This window comes from Melopsittacus undulatus, chromosome 7 (genome assembly GCF_012275295.1).
Source record: "Melopsittacus undulatus isolate bMelUnd1 chromosome 7, bMelUnd1.mat.Z, whole genome shotgun sequence".
NCBI classification, from domain to species: Eukaryota; Metazoa; Chordata; class Aves; order Psittaciformes; family Psittaculidae; genus Melopsittacus; species Melopsittacus undulatus.
Window position 1 is genome coordinate 16,482,572 of NC_047533.1, and position 20,792 is coordinate 16,503,363.

At 39.6% G+C, this 20,792-nt stretch overlaps 1 protein-coding gene across 1 annotated transcript in view; it reads right to left on the reverse strand.

The window, feature by feature from the left end:
- Positions 1 to 20,653, reverse strand: part of FAM184B (family with sequence similarity 184 member B) — a 43,437-nt gene extending 22,784 nt beyond the window's left edge. Inside the window, exons 1-2 of the mRNA XM_013128919.3 lie at positions 20,092 to 20,653; positions 3,370 to 4,131 (exon numbers count right to left, since the gene is read on the reverse strand). Of these exons, the coding sequence (XP_012984373.2) occupies positions 3,370 to 4,131; positions 20,092 to 20,226 (897 nt within the window). The 5' untranslated portion in view covers positions 20,227 to 20,653. The remainder of the gene's footprint in view (positions 1 to 3,369; positions 4,132 to 20,091) is intronic.
- Positions 20,654 to 20,792: the final 139 nt, after the last annotated feature.

Consider the following 20,792-nt stretch of genomic DNA (forward strand, 5'->3'; position numbering starts at 1 on the left):
TGGTTACAGAAGCTGTTGAACACTCTGCCCTAGTCTAGCTCAAGGATGTCACTAGTTTCTTCACTATCACTGCAGCAACTTATTTAGTTCAGGTTATAAACACAAGCCAGTGTTCCACTGGTTGAGATCAGAGATCTGGGAATGTTACAGGACTGAATGCTGTAGAATAACCTAAAAGTCATTACAGAAAGACGACACTGATTTCAGTGCTTTTGGCATGCCATGCCTTTGAATAGTTGAGAGCAAACCACCTGTTTAAGCTCTTGCACATCTTCAGAGCAGCTCCCGTTCTGGCCTCTGTACAAGTCATTTGCTATTATTTGATGTTTCAGTTCATCTACTTTATTAACAGCTTTGCTTTGGGATTTCAACATTGTTTCCATATCTCCTGTGGTATAAAAATTTACATTTCAAATAGCACAAATAGCTTGCAGACTTTCCAATGTGAGTGACTACTGACAAATACTTCAGAATGACATTAACAACAATCTTACCCGCTTTTTGCAGGATTTCCTTCTCTTGAAGTGGATCTCTTTCTCTGACTACACTTACATCTTCCTCCAGTTGTTCCACTCTACCTTCTGATTCCAGAATTTCTTGTTGTGTTCCCTTAAGCTACACTTCCAAATCCTAAAATATCCATGGCGTTACTTCTATTTTTATTAAATATGTTTCTTTTTTTGTCTTCTGAACTAAATGGTCATTTTCTCTCTCAATGTAGTTCCACAATATAAATAATTCACCTACAGAGCTGGTTCAAATGCATTTTTTGTCTTCCATACCCTTAAACTGTCTCTGCTGCCAGAATGTTTGTAATGTGAAGCCATTCTCTCAGAGGTAGTAGGCATCATTGTAAAGTGAACACTCGTCAAGAATTACGTCAGACATCTTCCAAGTGATTATCCTAAACTTGGAACAGTATATACTTCTATTAATTTCATGACAACTCATGCCAAAAGTTAATGAATATTAGTTGTTAGAGTTTTTTTTCCAGTTGCTGAAGCATAACAAAGATGCCTAAAAGCAGAAATATCAGATCCTACAGACTTGGCTGGGAATTGTTTGTCCATAAATACAGGCAAAAAATTGAACCATATTCAATGTTTTATTTCTGCAAGTTCTAGTCTCAGTTTCTACATGCCCAATATAATAATGCAATACCCACTCAGACAAAATTGCCATTTGTTCCTATATGAACATTGAGTAAAACCTTATGCATTAAAACAAACTTGTGTTTAGCACTCTTTATAGTTGAAAATTTAAACTAATTTCTTTTACCTGTGGCATATGCCAAAATTCTTCCAAAACTAGACAGAACAGATCAGACTTAATGACTTGTCATCCTTTGTATTCTCTCTTCCACAGCAATAATAATAACAAAATGCACTAATGTGATGCCTTTCATCTAAAGGCCTCAAACCTCTTGGCATACACTGAGAAGAAAACAGAAAATTCAATTTGCTTAAACATGAATCCTTTTGTCTTTTAAGCTTATAATAGCTTTCCTTGCTAGTCTTTACCAATGATCAGAGGTATTAGTGATTAAGGAAATTTTCCTGTTTTCCAGTCTGCCGTTTGTTCACAGTAGTGTGAAAAATCTATTAATCTGTTTAATGGTGGCATCAGAAACAGCCAATTCAGAAAGGAGAAACTTCACTTTATACATTCAAGGCAATATGCTCTGGTAGTATGTAAATCAGACTCATTCAGAAAACTTAGGGGATCTGAAATGTGCAAGTTGAGCATATGTCCCTCAGAAAGTATTTCAGTTTTATTCAGCTGACACTGAAGATAGAAATTAAATAGCTAATGACACCACCTTCTTATTTTCAGTTCCTATCATGTTTTACATTATTTATTCCTGAAAGACTGCATTTTTTATATGGTAAATAGGAAGAATAAATCATGTGCATAAATTTCCATGTCTCCATTTCTGCTGAATGTTACTTCAAGTACCCCCAAGAAATGAGGATTTTACTTTTCCTCTTTCCATCTGTCTCTTCTAACTTCTACAGAGCCCAGACACTTTTCCTGGTTGAAACAGATATGACTTCCCTGACTCAATTTAGAGCAAACTGGTTTATCTGCATCTCTGCCATTCATTATAACCTTTGCACTTTCCTGCAGAAATTAAAGGTTGTTCTGCTGCAGATCTACACATTAAGAGAATAGAGTCTAAATAATATTGAGGAAGGTGTATTCAATTCACCCTCTGATCTTGTGAAACAAAAAGCTAGTGACTGAACTGAAGGCTGAACTTCCTCAAAGAATATCGCCAAAGAAGAGGCACAAAACTCTGCACCATCAGCAAAATTATACCAACAGACAAGATGTGTGGGCAGATGGTGAAATGAATCAGAGTTGTCTTGGAAGAACCAGCTGACTGGGGTGACCACACTTCATACAAGGTTCCGGAGTTCTCTGACTCTGAAGGAAATAAATCTTTCCAATCAAGAAAGAGTTATTCTGAAATACTCCAAGTCTAGACCTTCAAGGTATTTTCTCATCTAATATGCAAGATTGCTGTCACAGGGCTAGGGACAGGTCTGCTAAGTGGGTTTATATGATGGGGAGGACCAATAGTATTAGAAGGAAGTGGAACTGTTGAGCACAGAGCATGGCTGGGTGCTTCAGCTTCAGTGCAGTTCATCAGTGTCTCTCCCACACCCTGATCTTATGTACCAAGTGCAGCTGGTTGGCAGATTGCCCATGAAGTGCCAGCAGTGCAATTAAGCAGGAAGGAGCTGCAGAGCTGTGCTGCAAATGTCTGAGATATACATCAGTGAGGGTAGACTGGTGAAGTGCAAGATTAGAACTAATGGTGAAAGTCCCATGGCTCTGTGCATAGAACTCCGCAGGTTAAAGGACACTTCACTAAACATCACCTGGAACAAGCCACTATTGCAAGAGTCATAAAATACAACACACTTGATTCCTAACCTGCCAGCTCAGGTTTCTTATCCAGCCTTGTTCATATCCACGTACTAAGCTGTTGGCAGCCACAAGGGAAAAGAATGTAGTCTGTAAATACTCACTGCTAGCATGAGTGCTTGCTTGGTGCTCTCTTCACATTTCTGAGCAGGAAAGGTAAAGCTCTGTTCAGCCAACACATGAATTTGTATTTTAACTTACTCCTCCTTCAAGGAACACAAAGTCTAGTGTTCAAAGAGTTCTAATAAGTTACTAATAATTCCAACTATTTTTTTAAATCTCTCAGCACTATCTTCCTCCCAAGCCTCTAAAATTGCTTTAGTGCTACAATGCATTTGACTCAACATGTTTAAAAGACCTCCTCCTCCCCCAGATTTTTAAAAACTGATAATTTGCACTTTTATAGAAAGAGATAAAGATCATAGTCTTATATCCTACCTGTATTCTCTCCTTCAGCTTCTGGGAATGCCTCTTCCTCTCATTTATCTTCTGGTTTTTCTCCTCTAGATCTGCCGCCAGCTTCTTTACCTGCTGTAGTAAAAAACCTTTCTCAGCCTCTGAGCTCTTCCTTTGCTCCATTTCTCTTTGTTGGCAATTCTTTGTTTCTATCATAGATTGTTGCATGGCCTTTTTCAAAGTCTCTTTTTCTTTCCCACGAGAGGCTTGCAGATTGCTTGTTTTCTGAGTATATTCTTCACCTTCTCTCTGGTTCTCACTCTTCAGATTTTTTGTCTCATTTATTAAAGGTTGTCCTTCCACACTGTATTTTTCATCTAAAATCACTTTTTCATCTATATTTTCTCTTCTGGATGCTTTGCATTCATTTACCAGCCTGTCAGATTCCTGATATAAATGAAGAAGTTTGTTTTCAAAGTCTGCATTTGTACCTACTGTGTCCACAGAAAGGACTGTCTGCGCTTGTTTAATTTCTGTTCTTGGCTCCCTCTCTTCCACCTGCATCTTGCACAGCATTAACTCTGCCAAGGCTTCTTCCTTTAGTCTCTTGTGCTGTTCTACTTCAGTTTCAAGGGCCTGAATATGTTTTCTTAGCAACTGCTCTTCTTCAACTTTGCTTTTACACTGGAGAATTGTTTCCCTTGTCTCAGCAAGAATGTGCTGAATTTCTTCTTCATGAGCCTCTCTCAGAGCCTGTATAGTAGCTTCATGTTCATCATTCTTAGCGTTCAGGGCATATATCACCTATTGAGAATGAGAAAAATAATAGGAAATTAAAGTATCTGGTAAATGGAAGCCATTAATTCAGTCACTATATTTATCGAGTTGTCAAATTCCAAGTTGTTAAACTGCTCCAGTTTAGTGTTTTACTGTTGTTTCTTTGTGTTGTTTGTTTCTTTTCACTAGGAACAGACTGGACAATTATAAACTGCAAAATCTTCTGAGAAATGTTCAGACAACGTGTTGGGATATTTTCCCCTCACTTTCAGTAACGGCTATATATCTCAGAAATCAAGTTTTAGAGGACTTAAGTGAGCTTCTGATGACAATAAGCATTGTTTCAAACAATTGATTTAAACCCTTTGATGCTTAATATTCGTCTTGAAAATGCAAAATAATTCTCACTACTATAACACAAATTATTAGCCCAAGCAGGCTTCATCTGTTACCCATGACACACACCAAAGTCTCCTCACAGAAGATGTTGTACAAACATGCTATTGCTTTGGAAAGAAAAAGCTATTAAAAGCCCAAAGCCTGAAGAGTTCAGGGATAAACCTGGTACATGTGCATGTTAAGCTTAAAAGACAATTTCATATTATTAATATGAAACAAAACATAGTCTGTTTATTTTAAAACATAGTATGTTTATTTATAAACATATTAATATGATGCCGCAGCCAGGTGGAGGGGAGAAAACACCGATACGATGTAGGTTCACAAAATGCTCCGTTTATTGATTACAAGGCTGCTCTTAATATACTGTCTTACACGCGATCACACATTACTTGATTGGCTGCTTCACTTTGCCCACGAGGGATACACGCTCCCCTTTACCCCTCCTGATTGGTTTCACACCTTCGCTTCAGCTTAGCGTTACATCATGCTTCTGCAATTACTGGCATCCTGTTATTGCATTCCTGTTTTGCTGATCTTGACACTTCTTCTTCTTTTAACCTGGGGTCATAGGTTCACTTTCTCACAGCTTGCTGTAGGCCTGTTCAAGCGCCCATGCTCGACCCCCAGCAATATGAAGCAAAACATAGTAACTCCTTTGAAAAAAACACAGCTTGTCTTTCCAGGCCCCATTAGTACACAGGAGCTAATCCAGTTCCTACTGAACATAGTTAGACTCATAGAATCATAGAATATTTATGGTTGGAAAGGACCTTAAGGTCATCTACTTCCAACCCCCCTGCCATGGGCAGGGACACCTCACACTAAACCATGTCACCCAAGGCTCTGTCCAATCTGGCCTTGAACACTGTCAGGGATGGAGCATTCACAACTTCCCTGGTCAACCCATTCCAGTGCCTCACCATCCTCACAGTAAAGAACTTCTTCTTTATATCTAACCTAAACTTCCCCTGTTTAAGTTTGAACCCTTTACCCCTTTTCTTACGACTACAGTCCCTAATGAAGAGTCCCTCCCCAGCATCCTTATAGGCCCAAACAAAATAGTTATCTAACTCAATAAGAAAAACACATTATGTATTAACATGTGTGGAGGCTGGCTGGTTGTTTGGGGTTGTTTTAGAGAGAACTTTTTGCTTAGAAAACTAGGTTTGGAATTTGTATACAAGTTATGGCAGATATTTTGTCTGGCCTGAGCCCACAGAGGTTAATCAAAAGATTATGATGATGGTGTTTGAGAAAATAATAATCTTAAGTACATAAATAAATCCAGAAAGAAGACACAACTAATTCCTTGATTATACTAGAATTCTGGCACTGTCATCTTTAATCCTTCCTCAAGGACAGCCTCCACTGAGAGACCAATAGCCATCTTGATGATAGGAAGTGACACAAGTCTGCAGTCTGTGTTGGATAAACCCTGAGGATATCTCTAGAGTTATTAAATTTGCTCAGTTACGTCTAACCATTTTTTTTTGTACTACCTGTATATGAATTTCAGTTGCATTTCAGTCATCCATAAATGACAGAAAACACAGAATACATCTTGTGCATAGTCAACTTCCTCCCTGGCAGTAATGAATTAAGTACAGACGCTTTAAAAAGTCTCAAATGCGAAACATGCTCTGCATACAGTTCTGGGTAAGTATGTTACAAAAGAGAATAAAAGCACCATATTCCAGAAGAAAAGCAGACAAGAAGTCATTGACTTAATTTAGATACATATGTTTTTGGGCTTTACATTCCATGCTGTTAATTCTTCTCTGAGGGAGAAGGTGGGCTGATGCCAACCCTATAAAGTTTAACCATGCCAAGTAAAAGGTCCTGCACCTGGGTTGGAGCAATCCCAGGCACAGCTACAGGTTGGGCAAAAAGGAAATTCATGGTAGTCCTGCGGAGAAGGACTTGGGGGTGTTGGTCGATGAGAAAATGAACATGAGCCAGCTTCAGTAAGTGCTCGCAGCTCACAAAGCCAACCGTATTCTGGGCTGCATCAAAAGGAACGTGACCAGCAGGTCGAAGGAGGTGATCCTGCCCCTCTTCTCTGCTCTGTTCTTGTGAGACCTCACTTGGAGTATTGTGTGCAGTTCTGGTGTCCTCAGCATAAAAAGGACATGGAACTGTTAGAACAAGTCCAGAGGAGGGCCACAAGGATGATCAGGGAACTGGAGCAACTCCCATACGAAGATAGGCTGAGAAAGCTGGGGCTGTTCAGCCTGGAGAAAAGGCTGCATGGAGACCTCATAGCAGCCTTCCAGTATTTGAAGGGGGCCTACAGTGATGCTGGGGAACGACTCTTCATTAGAGGCTGTAGTGATAGGACAACGGGTAAAGGGTTAAAACTTAAACAGGGGAAGTTTAGATTGGATATAAGGAAGTACTCTACTGTGGGGTTGGTGAGGCACTGGAATGGGCTGCCCAGGGAAGTTGTGAATGCTCCATTCCTGGCAGTGTTCAAGGCCAGGTTGGACAGAGCCTTGGGTGACATGGTTTAGTGTGAGATGTCCCTGCCCATGACAGGGGGGTTGGAACTAGAGGATCTTAAGGTCCTTTCCAACCCTAATTATTCTATGGTTCTATGATTTTTAACTACTTTTCCTCTAAAATTGAAATAGTTGCATTTGAAAAATCATGGCAGTCAGGTGAAGTTCCTGATGATTGGAAAAAGGGAAATATAACCCCCATTTTCAAGAAGGGAAAAATGGATGACCCGGGGAATTACAGACCAGTCAGTCTCACCTCTGTGCCTGGCAAAATCTGGGAGCAGATTCTCTTGGAAGGCATGCTAGAGCACATGAAAAACAACAAGGTGCTTGGTGACAGTCAGCATGGCTATACTAGGGAAAAATCCTGCCTGACTAATTTGGTGGCCTTCTGTGACGGGCCTACAAAAGTGATGGACAAGGGTGGAGCAGTTGACGCCATCTACCTGGACTTGTGCAAAGCGTTTGACACTGTCCCACATGACATCCTTGTCTCTAAACTGGAGAGGCATCAATTTGATAGGTGGACCACTCAGTGGATAAAGAACTGGCTGGATGGTCGCACTCAAAGAGTTGTGGTCAACGGTTCAATGTCCAGCTGGAGACCAGTAACTAGTGGTGTCCCTCAGGGATCGGTGTTGCGACCGGTCTTGTTTAATATCTTTGTCGCTGACATGGACAATGGAATTGTGTGTGCCCTCAGCAAGTTTGCTGATGACACCAAGCTATGTGGTTCTGTTGATACGCTAGAGGGAAGGAATGCCATTCAGAGGGACCTTGGCACACTTGTGAGGTGGGCTGATGCCAACCTCATGAAGTTTAACCATGACAAGTGCAAGGTCCTACACCTGGGTCAGAGCAATCCCAGGCACAGCTACAGGTTGGGCAAAAAGGAAATTCATGGTAGTCCTGCGGAGAAGGACTTGGGGGTGTTAGTCAATGAGAAAAAGAACATGAGCCAGCAGTGTGCACTCACAGCCCAGAAAGCCAACCGTATCCTGGGCTGCATCAAAAGGAACGTGACCAGTAGGTTGAAGGAGGTGATCCTGCCCCTCTTCTCTGCTCTCGTGAGACCTCACTTGGAGTATTGTGTGCAGTTCTGGTATCCTCGACATAAAAAGGACATGGAACTGTTAGAACAAGTCCAGAGGAGGGCCACAAGGATGATCAGGGAACTGGAGCACCTTCCATATGAAGATAGGCTGAGAAAGTTGGGGCTGTTCAGCCTGGAGAAGGGAAGGCTGCGTGGAGACCTCATAGCAGCCTTCCAGTATCTGAAGGGGACCTACAGGAATGCTGGGGAGGGACTCTTCATTAGGGACTGTAGTGATAGGACAAGAGGTAACGGGTTGAAACTTAAACAGCAGAGGTTTAGACTGGATATAAGGAAGACATTCTTTACTGTGAGTGTGGTGAGGTACTGGAATGGGTTGCCCAAGGAGGTAGTGAATGCTCCATCCCTGGCAGTGTTCAAGACCAGGTTGGATGAAGCCTTGTGTGATATGGTTTAGTGTGAGGTGTCCTTGCCCATGGCAGGGGGGCTGGAACTAGATGATCTTGAGGTCCTTTCCAATCCTAACTATTCTATGATTCTATGATTCTACACTGAGCAGATTTCTTCTCTCCACTAAAATAATTCTATGATCCTTACTTAACTATTTGGGACACAGACACAAAAACTACAAGATTAACTTTGCCCACAGATTTAATATGATGAATAATTAGTGTGGGCATCTTCAGTGAATTAGGTCAGACACTGATGATCACATTTCTGTGTTTCATTCTACCGGCAAAACAGAGATGAATATCTGCCCCTTGTGACTCAAACTTCCACTCTTGATTATCAATTTATCTAATAAATCAGCACTGCCTGTCTCATATTATGTTGTGTTCAGGCTCACAGTGGCATTAGGATACCTCTGAAGTCTGACTTTGTCATAGAGATTCCTCAAATTCCACTAAGCATTAGACCATCATCAACTTCAGTGAGTTATCTAAAACAGTGGAAGAAACTGGTCTCCCTGCTCTATTATTCCTACAGTTCTGTTTAATAGTGGCTGGAACCCCAATGAAGAATTTTAACTTGAAAATGCGTGCTTTTAAATTTAATCTTCAAGCTTGAGTGCTGAAAGTAATTCCTCAGTATTTTAGCCTTTTTAAGAGATTTGGTTTTTGGAGGGCTGCTGCTCTGTACTTTATGAAATTTAAGTCCCTCATATACGCTTTTCACTCCCTACAAAATATAGCTACTCTATTCCTATTTCAGATACATCATTTAAGAAACTGGAATTATGTGAGATGAACCTGTAACTGAAAGGACAAATATTGGAAAATTATTTCAGTATCTGTAACTTGTGAGTGTAAACACTGCTGGTCAATGTAGTGTAAAGCTCTTAACAGTCATGTTGATAAACAGCTTTTAAAAAGCAGGTCTAAAATTGATCAGTTTGACAATAAAGACAGAATTGGTTTCAAATAAAAAGAGCACTACATTACTCTGTGTTACTATCATAACAACTATGGCTACCACATAACTAGATATAAACACTTTAAAATATTATGCTTATTCATAGAGGAATCACTGTAAACCGACAAACACACATATGTAGACAATCAGAAAGGCCAAATTGTTTGATATCAGAGTCCTTTCTGTTCACCTTTTGCAGTGTGTGTCTTGGTAAAATTCTTGTATAACTCCTTAAGATCTCAAATATCCCCATAAATCTCAGGCTTTTATAGTCTTGGATGAATTCAACTCCATCTTCTGCAGCTGTTCCAGATAGATAGCGTGCAGGAAATAGATTTGTATCTATGCCCTCTGTCTGTCCATTTTTAGGTCACTGTAGTCCAGATGAATTTTTAGTACAGAAGCAAAGTCAACAGTGTCAATAGAAGGAATAAAAAGACCTTATTTACATTTAATTTGCTACTAATTTAGCTGTCTGGCTTTTGTTACATACCTAAAACATATAGAAGAACTTGATAGATTTATATCCCAGAAATTTGATCTGTATTATGCTACAAAATAAAATATGAACTAATGCATCTCATTAGCCTGAATAGTCTAATTACAGTGGGGATAGAATTCATTTGCCAAACTAACATTCATAGAATCATAAAATCATAGAATATTTATGGTTGGAAAGGACCTTAAGATCATCTAGTTCCAACCCCCCTGCTATGGGCAGGGACACCTCACACCAAACCATGTCACCCAAGGCTCTGTCCAATCTGGCCTTGAACACTGTCAGGGATGGAGCATTCACAGCTTCCCTGGTCAACTCATTCCAGTGCCTCACCACCCTTACAGTGAAGAGCTTCCTCCTTATATCCAATCTAAACGTCCCCTGTTTAAGTTTTAACCCGTTACCCCTTGTCCTACCACTACAGTCCCTAATGAAGAGTCCTTCCCCAGCATCCTTATAGGCCCCCTTCAGATACTGGAAGACTGCTATGAGGTCTAATGACTCAACGATTCAATTTTGTGAAAATGTTTCATTACATCCCAGATTTTTAAAGGAAGATCTTTAAGGAGTCTAAAATTGCAGACATTTTCACTGCTTTCAAAGGGCTGGGTTTTGGGGGCTTTTTTTGTGTTTTGTTTTGTTTTGGTTTGTCATTTTTGTTTGTTTGGGGTTTTTTTTGCTTGTGGGTTGGGTTTTTTTATGATTCTAGATATTAATCTGAAGGTTTCCCCTTCCAAAATATCTTTAAAAATCTTGTTACAGATTATGATAAGTTGTCCACTTGTTCAATAAATGAAGTAAACAAACAAATTCATCAAGGAAGTTTTTAGTTAATTACTGATTTTTAAAAGTATTTCCTTACTTTAAATACAGTAGAATTTGGAAATCTTGCCAATATTGAATTGTTGATTTAATTACAGCCTTGGGTGAAATACATTTTCCCAGTCGAATATATCTTTTCTTGGAGACAAATATTATAAATTACTTAAAAACACAGTGTTTATTGCAGGTTGTGCCTTTGATGCAGATAAGCAGAGATAAAATAAACCCTGTGTCTTCCTAATCCAGACTAAAGCATTATAGAGACTGGATCAAATTTTGCAGTCCTGTAGCTCACAGGTGGGATTCACATAGAGGAATTTTTAAAATGTAAAAATATTCCTTTACATGTTCTACATTCTTTGCTAATTAAGAAGCTTTCAGAACCCTCAGGCATCCATGAATTAATAATACCAGTTTCTTCTACTGCAGGCACCAAGATATAAGTTCTTTGCTGCTGTAAGCAAATTCAACACTGGGAATACATGCAAAACTTTCTCAGAGCCTTTGCTGCTCCTGTGTTAAGAAAAGGGCTGTTGCTTTTTAATTCCCAGTTTATTATGTGTATACGTTGGGAAAACAAAAGCACAGTATTCTAGGGGCTGTGGAGATTTCAGCTGCCTTGTGGTTTTGTTATCCTAATAAGATACAGTTCATACTCCCATTTTGTTATGACTAAAGATATTCTCGACTCAGAGAGTCAGTTTTCAGAACAGAGATCATGATGAAGCTTCTAGAGCACTGTACCAGCAGCTATCCTACTTCCTATAGCCATTACAATTTTGAAAAATAAAGTATCAAAAGTCATAATCAACTGCAGGAGTTGCAGAAGAGCTTCACAAACAGTGGTAAAAAGACACATAAAGTTCAATCTAGATAAATGTAATATAATGTACTTAAAAGGAGAAAATTAAATCTTCCATACACACTGACAGAGTATGAAATTGCTCAGGAAAAATCTTGGAGCATGTCTCTGAGCAACCTGATCTACTTGAAGATGTCCCTGCCCATTGCAGTGGGGTTGGGCTAGATGACTTAAAGGTTCCTTCCAGCCCAAACAATCTGATGATTCTATGATGAGAACCTAGTCCAGCTATCAATGCTTAAGACAATTTTTAATTATGCTTTGATTTTAAAATTTTAAGCTTTCAAATGTAAAGCTTTTAGCCCCGCAAGTCTGATGGCACTGACGATGTTTATATGATGAACAATGACTGCTCTGGATGGCCAAGAGGTACTTGTTACTATTCCAACTTGACTATACTGCCTCACCACACCCTGCCTGTATTCACTCCTCTGGGGGCACAAGCCTGCAGGAAGCTGTTCTGTTCTAGAGTTTGCATTCCTCACCTTGAAAATCAGGGGACAGACTGTACCCACTGCACCCAGAATGCAGTGGTGGTGATGCACTGTAGTTGCATTGCAATGCCCTGTAGTTTTAAGACAATTTATTATGTTTATGAAATACTAAGGCATATAGCATCTTAGTAAAAATCATTTAAAGATTGTAAAAACATTTAAAAGTACCACCTATAGTTCTTAACAGCCCCATTACCAAATTCTTGTACTTCTCTCCTCCTGAATGTAAAAAGCAAAATATTCAACTGTAATCTCATATTTACATCTAAAGGTAGCTCTCATATAACTGGCTAAATGTTACTGCAGAGTCACAACCAAATGCTGTAGCTTCCAAAGACAGCTAAAACAGAAGACTTCTCTGATAGGGACCTGTTTTAAGTTAAAACTGTATTTAAGTGCCTAAAGGCTAAGTCAAAGTTCTGAATGACAACTACATAATAAAGGTACAATCTTATTTCAGATGAATTTTATTGAGGTCCTTAACTTCAGAAAAAAATCCCCATTTGGAAACAGTCAGTTTGTAGTTTGCTTCTGAATTAAAGGCAGTATTTCCTCAGCAATAGGGTTATGTGTGCTCTGCTGCCCCTGAGCCCTTTGGAAGACATATTAATATACATGAAATAAAATGCCAAGTTTGAACCAGCACTGTGGAGCTTGAGCTCCTGTGTCCTACTGGGAGGCAGGATAAATTAACCCAGTCTTGGTACTGGACTAACTATATCACACTCTTCCTGATGGCTGTAAGCACAGGCAATAAAACTCACATGCCTATATGTTCCTACTAAAGTCACAAGCAGTCTTCAGCTGCACACAGAGGCAGGTAGTTATGTACAGGCAGGAGAAACAGGTGAATTGTTGCAGTGAGACTGTTGATGTGCTTAAGATCTGACTGCAGAGGTGGCAACAGAGGTAGGTTTACCTCAGTGTAACAGCTGTTTTAGTAAAACAGATACTCTTTCACTTAATGAAGATGTCACTTTGGGGAAAAAACATGATTCTTTATGGAAAGAAATATTTTATATACCATACACAATGCTGAAGGGCTGAAAAGCCTAAATACACAGCTTTAGAATATTTGAGACTGTCTTAAGCTGAGTTGGCATAGACCTCTAACTGCAGTGTAATTTTCTTAGTTGTAAAATACTGGCATCTACATCCTAGTTCAAGAAAATGTTAGGAGAGAGTTACAGTTACAGTGTTACTGAAAAGGGTACTTGTACATATGTCAAAGTTTAAACCCAGCCAGCAAGTATCACATAGCCACTTCCTCACTCCCTGCACACCACTCCCCAGTGGGATAAAGAAGAGAAAAAAATTGTAAAAACCCATGGGTTGAGATAAGAACAGCTTAATAATTTAACTAAATTAAGATATAATAAGAATACAGTAATACATCACCCATGCAGAAAATATCATAGAACCATACAATAGTTAGGGTTGGAAAGGACCTTAAGACCATCTAGTTCCAGCCCCCCTGCCATGGGCAAGGACACCTCACACTAAACCATATCACACAAGGCTTCATCCAACCTGGTCTTGAACACTGCCAGGGATGGAGCATTCACTACCTCCTTGGGCAACCCATTCCAGTACCTCACCACACTCACAGTAAAGAATGTCTTCCTTATATCCAGTCTAAACCTCTGCTGTTTAAGTTTCAACCCGTTACCTCTTGTCCTATCACTACAGTCCCTAATGAAGAGTCCCTCCCCAGCATTCCTGTAGGTCCCCTTCAGATACTGGAAGGCTGCTATGAGGTCTCCACGCAGCCTTCTCTTCTCCAGGCTGAACAGCCCCAACTTTCTCAGCCTTTCTTCGTATGGGAGGTGCTCCAGTCCCCTGATCATCCTCGTGGCCCTCCTCTGGACTTGTTCTAACAGTTCCATGTCCTTTTTATGTTGAGGACACCAGAACTGCACACAATACTCCAAATGAGGTCTTGTGAGAGCAGAGTAGAGGGGCAGGATCACTTCCTTCGACCTGCTGGTCACGCTTCTTTTGATGCAGCCCAGGATACGGTTGGCTTTCTGGGCTGCAAGCGCACACTGCTGGCTCATGTTCATTTTCTCATCGACCAACACCCCCAAGTCCTTCCCCATAGGGCTGCACTGAATTTCCTTTTTGCCCAACCTGCAGCTGTGCCTGGGATTGCTCTGACCCAGGTGTAGGATCTTGCACTTGGCATGGTTAAACTTTATGAGGGTGGCATCAGCCCACCTCATAGTCTTGCACTTTTGTGAAATTAGTGAAACACTGGATATTGTATTACCTATTGCCTGTAATGTGCATATTAACAAAATGCACAACATTTTGTATATAAACATTTACTAGAGTTCCTTGAAAAAGTGACTTGAATTTAGTATGCAGTTTCTGTTATAAAGTAGCTTTGAGTTGTTCATTACTAGGGCTGCCAGATTTTCTTCAAACTTTGTATAGTCAGTGATAAATCTATATGATAAGAAGGTAATTCCAATACATAGATGTCATTCTTGTACCTTGAATTAATTTAAATGACAATTTCTAGCTATCCAAACAATAAGATTTTAGGTTCCTTCCTAATAGAAGTAGTGTCTTTAATGCTGTTTTTGACTAGCTGATCAACACATATGAGATTGCACATTATTTTATGACCCAGGAGTTCCCTTTTAATGCTGTAAAGAAAAGGTAGTGATGAAAACTCCAGAAATCACAGTTTGTGCATTTTTGTCAGCTGGTAGGCAAAAACAATGCTAGCTTTGAAATCCTGATAGAAAATTGTACATAAAAATTATGAAAACAAATACATCACAAAGTAAAATACATGGGGATATTGACAGCTGACTTTGTTGGTCTTGTTAGTACATAATTTAAGCAACTTTATAAAAACCTTCCCTCTGCTTAGATGGAAACCAAATTTTGTATTTCTTGCCAAAGGAGAAGTACTGCTGCTCCAAAAGCATGATCCTAGTTTTTTATGCTGTTCCATTTTGCTTCATTTCTGTAGGATATTAAATAACTCTCCAGAGAACTGAGATCAAAAAACCTCAAGCACATGGGAGATCTCTGGTAGCATAATAACTAACTGCAAATCAGCTGAGCCACTGTAAGCATTGGTTACTGAGTACTGTTAACACACCACAGAAAATAAGGTCAATAAACTTAGCTTAAGCTATGTGAAAAAGGCAACATATTTCAACTAGGAGCATGAGTAGAAAACAAGAGTGCTCTGTCACAGTTGCTCAGCTGTTAGGTGCTTCCAGAATAAGCCATTAGTATTTGATCATATTTCATTCCTAAACCTGTCAGACACCTTTTTCTTAATGGCAAATTAAACAGGAAAGGTTAACAGATCTAGTTAATATACAGCCATGCTACAAGACACTGGAGTGGTGTAAACAGCCTATAGCCACATACACATACCAGGCTGTTTGTTGATTCTTCTGTAAATTTTCACCCACAGAGTGAAGTTAATGGAACTAAATATGAGCACACACTTGTTCACAAGTCTGACATCCTTCCTTAAATAACTAATGACAGTGAGGTTTGCTTATCTGGCTGATTTTCCACAGAAGCTTATTAAATAATGCTCATATTTGCTACCTTGCTGACTGAGCTGAGGGGCAATAAACCTTCTGGTGACTGTGGTGATAAGCAGACGGAGTGTGTGACATTTTCAACTCCACATAGAGTCCACATAGAGTCATTAAGGAACATCTGCCCAAACTTGTTCTCCTACAGTATTTTTTCCCCTGAAGGAAACAGAAAGTTCGTAATTACGTTTTACCAGCAATTAACTTTTCCTTACATTAGCACTCTTTTCCTCTGTCTCACAGTATCCAGCATACATACACAAAACTCTTGCAAGACTGCTTGACTTTTTAACAATCTCCTTGACCAGAAATACTGCAAATTAAAATGTGCTTCTTATAACAAAAGTCCAAGATTCCCGATATAGAGTCAGATGAACCCCTAGGAAAATGAGTTTGAGGGTAGCTATCTCCTCTTGTTAAAAATATCCTGTTTCGTGGATTAGGTAGCATTCTGATCACCAGGCAATGCCGCCATCCTAGTTATTGACATTAGGTTTGGTTTGAGCCTCACTGGCAGAGGTTTGAATAGAAACCTGAATAGCATGAATATCTGCAGCATACTTAGTTCTTGTCAGCCCTGCCTGAACTGCCCTTTCAATGAAAGCTGATCCGTTCTACTCAACACTCTTCTTCAAGAGTTCATTAGCATTTCATCCTATCTCAAACAAAAAGGACAATCCTGAGAATCCATAAGCACATGGAATTCCTGCAACAGCCAACAGATGATAGAAATCCATACCTTGAGGCAGCAGGAAATGACACTTCTTATAAAAAGTCACCATTCATTTTAATTGCAATTAAAATTAAATTCACATTTAATTGCTAAACAGATCAGAAATACACAGAACTGGCAGGCACGAAACAGCATGCCAAGGGTCCCATGTCTGATGGAGAAGTCTAAACTTAATTACATTTACAAAGTCATGCATTCTACTATAATTGTAGGAATACACTAACTTCAAGCCTCTATGAATTTGAATGCATTAGTGCACTACTGTTGCAGCAAGGTACCTATTTATTAACTGTATTTTATGTGTGAGTGACAACTACAGATGGACATTCCCATTCACAAGCAGAATATTTCTGGTTTAATTTCTGTAAGTTCATAAATCAAACCATAGCTCATCTGGAAACAGCTGTAGTGTTATCAAATTTTAAGGTCAAAATTCAGAAGGCCTAGACAGCTCTCATTCAAACTCACCAGAGCTTCTAAATCCTTTTACCTGCCTCCACAGAAACAAAAAAAAATATCAGTTTGCACTTTTTAATATACCTTTTTTAATATATATAATACATATATATTTAAAAAAAAACCTGATTGTCCCACATATTCATTTAGCACTATAAGTTGTGGCTTTCAAAGCAAAAGCTAAACTTTACAAGTAATAATAAAACCCTACCACATTTTCATTAGCAGATTTCAAATGTGGGTAGACAAATACCTAATGGCAAACAAGTATCAGTGGCCACTTCTGCCTTGAAATGCAGAAGCTGCCTTACTTCTGGGGAGCCTGACTGAGCTTACAAATATGCTCATTGGTTTTTCTCACTGTGATAGCTTAACAGGGAAAACCAATGTATGTTCTACATATCAACAGTGGGAAAAGTCAATCTTTGTGAGAAGGGCCAGGCATCTAAAAATACTGATAAATTGCCTACAAAAAAAAAGCAGGTTGCTGGCCAAAGCAAACAAAACATTTCTAAAGGGTTGTAGTTTTGCTGCTACAGCCAAAAGGGTGCAGAATAGAAACATGCATGACTGAAGGTAGGAAAACTTACTACATTCTACTTCTCCAAAAGCAAAAATAGCAGGACAGTAGAATGGGAGCAGTTTTCCGTATTTCTGTGTCTTGATCAGCTATGACGATTCCCGTACCAACCTGTCTTACAATGTAATCAACATTTCATGCAATGATGGAAACTCCATCACCTCACCCAGTTTGGTTCTGCTGTTGATGCCTTTTGCACACCCCACCTTCGTTTTTGAAAGTAGGAGAGGCCACTGCTGACTAACTAAAGAAACAGAATGTAAGTGAAGCTCTGTATCCTACACCTCATTTAAACATTGTGTATTCGTTTCTCCAGGTACAAAGTAGAGTGGATGAGCAATTAGAGAATTATCACACCATCAATGAATTCTGCCATCACTGGGCAGGAAGTTGCAGCTGTATAATGACAGCATACTGCATACTATGCTGGAACAGAATTCAGGCAATTTAAAGTCAGGAGGGATTTTATTATAATTATCCTGACTGTAACACAGCCAAGAAAACTGTGGTTTGAATAGGAGATCTCAAAGTTTCTCATCCAAAAATGATCAGAGCAAATTTATGCCATGTTTAGCAAATTTGGTCTCAGATTTCACTTCTCAGATGTTTGCTGTTAGTAAGCACTCAGAAACAGGAAGGGAAAGCATATGATTAAAAATCCAATTCTGCCATAAGTTCTCTATAAATGTAGTGTTACTGCAGAGAAAATTGGTTCTTAAAAGCCACATTCCAAAACAAAATTATTCGCTTTTCAGAAGCACTTTTTTGAGCTTCAGGTATAAATCATCTTTATTTCAGAGGACTGAAAAGTGTTTAGAAGGGAAATTCTATTAAATGTAATCACCTTACCCACATTTTAACAGTAGAAATTTAGCAAAAGCATCTGAAAAAAACCCACTGCAATAATTTGGCCATGATCCCCCTCCCCCTTTCGCTGCTAAAATAGCAGAATTTACTTCCCTTACCAAAGGCAAGCTTTATAGAGTTTTCAGAAAGAACTGAGATATATTTTCCTCAAAATTTAGTTGAGATTAAAGAGACTTTAAAAAGAATCACTTTATAGCAAAAGACACTGAAGTCCGTACAGAACATTCGTTTAGTTTGAGAGCTGAAAATCTTGAACAAGTGTTTCTTTGCTCAGATCCCATCAATGTGCTCCAAGTCTGCTGTTGAGAAATAGATCACCCAGAAAGAGGGAGCTGGTAACTCAATTCTTGTTATTTACTATGAAGTATAAGGTATCAATTAATAAAGTGCCATAAAAGTGTAATATAAATTTTTACAGACTTCATTGCTCAAACATATCCTTATTCAAAATCATTAAAAATTTGATGTTTATGCAGATAATTTTCTTTCAATTACTATAGAATGATAGCACACTGTCAAGAGTCATTTGTGTATTTGTGGACAGAAAGAAAGCATCAGATTATGTACAAATACTGTTATACAAATATACAATCAAAGCACTGGTAAAATGATTGGTATAGTACAGTAAGCACAATACAGAATCCTAGAATGGTCTAGATTGGAAAAGACCTTAAAGATCATCTAGTTCCAACGCCCTCCCCCTGCCATGGGCAGGGACATCTCACTAAATCAGGTTGCTAGCAAGTAATGTGTAAATATAGGTAGCACTTGTGTATGTATTCATACACATGATATATGTTATCACATACAGTTATCATTAGATGAGAATAACGGTTCTGGAACTAGTTCTAGTACTAGTTCCAGTCTAAGTTGAATGTCTTAATGACTTCCTATTGACATGTATTTTTAGTGAGTGTTTTTTTATTGTCAGCATGTTTTAATTGCTAAAATGTCTTTATCAATTGCTATGAGACTACAAAATATGCAAAAACTGGATTAGTGAACAAGGATTGGAAATAGGTTTTTCTCACTTAAAGACACAGCATAAAGATTGATTAAAAGATAACTGCCACCTCGTACAGATATTCTCTTACTTCTTAACATTGTGTGGAAAATGTTCTAAACATTTAGTAGTGTAATTCAGTATTGACTAAAAGTTTAAGTACAATAGACTGTGTAATTAATCCTGTCTCTTCTCCAACTCATCTTTTAGGAATGTCATGTAAAATATCCCTACTTATGCCCATCAGGAACAATTAGTTGCAAAACAACAAGTATATTGTACTGTGGTAGCACAGTTCAGCTGAAGCTTTGCAACAATATTACTCGAGAACCTATAAAACTCAAATGAATACCCGTCTTCATAATTCAGGGGGGAAAAAAGAGGATACCGTCAACCCCTCCAAGCATCACACAGGCAAATCCTATGCCCTCTTAGAGCTCGAGGCCCTCTCGCTCTCGTTGCATGCTAATTAGAGCAGTTGAGTGCGATTCTCCAACCGTCAGCCACAAAGGCAACCCGCTGAGGCTAGTCGGTGGCACCGGCGGTGGGGGGAAGAGTGTTTGACAGGAAGTTTGTGTACACCGATGTTTTCGGCAACAGCCTAGTAAAAATAGACAGGTTTCTCTTCCCTCCTCTCAGACGGGGGCCATCAGAAAAGGCAGCTCCGAGTCAGCTCTGCTGTCCCCAGCCAGGTTAGCCTCATCTCTCCGGGAAGCCTACAACAGCGAGGCTTACCTTGGTGAGCTGAGCGATCTTCTTGCACATTTTCATGTGCATTTCCTGACTGCATTCCTCCGCCGAGCTGCTGCAAGCGGCTTTAGATACATTGCAAGTCCCGGGCTGATGAGTCTTGTTTATGCCAGAGGCCATCAGGCTTGAACTTAATCAAGTCTGCCCGTGTACGCTTCAGTGGTGCGATCCCGTTCCTCCTGCTGCCTGGCCCGGCGCGCTGCTAACCCCCCAGTGCTGGAGGAACTTCAGCTCCATACAGGGCGAGCTCCAGCCGCTGCCGCTCTCCCTTCTGTGCAGATGTCCCAGTCCTTCAGCAAAACACCCAGGCGAGGAGGTAGAGAACAGCATGTGCAAACATCCTCATTGGGATTATTTCCCCCCTCCTCTTCTCTTCAAATGGTTGAGCTTCTGCCAGGAGCAGATGCCAGCGGCTGGATGCTACAAATTCCCCACAGAAGTCACAGAGCCAGCCCTACAGGCAGCAACACAGACGTTGCTGGGGATTTATTATAGAGATCATCTGAAAATGAAATTATGTTGCCTTCTTAGGTTGCCAGAGGATTTCAGAGGTCATCAGAGAAGACGGTGTTGGCATCTTTCAAAAGCTCTGTTACTTCAGCAATCCTCTCCGAGTCCGGACTGACCAATAAAGTAATGAAAATCTTGTTCAATTTTTGCTTCCGTGCTGAAAGCGGAAGATTCCA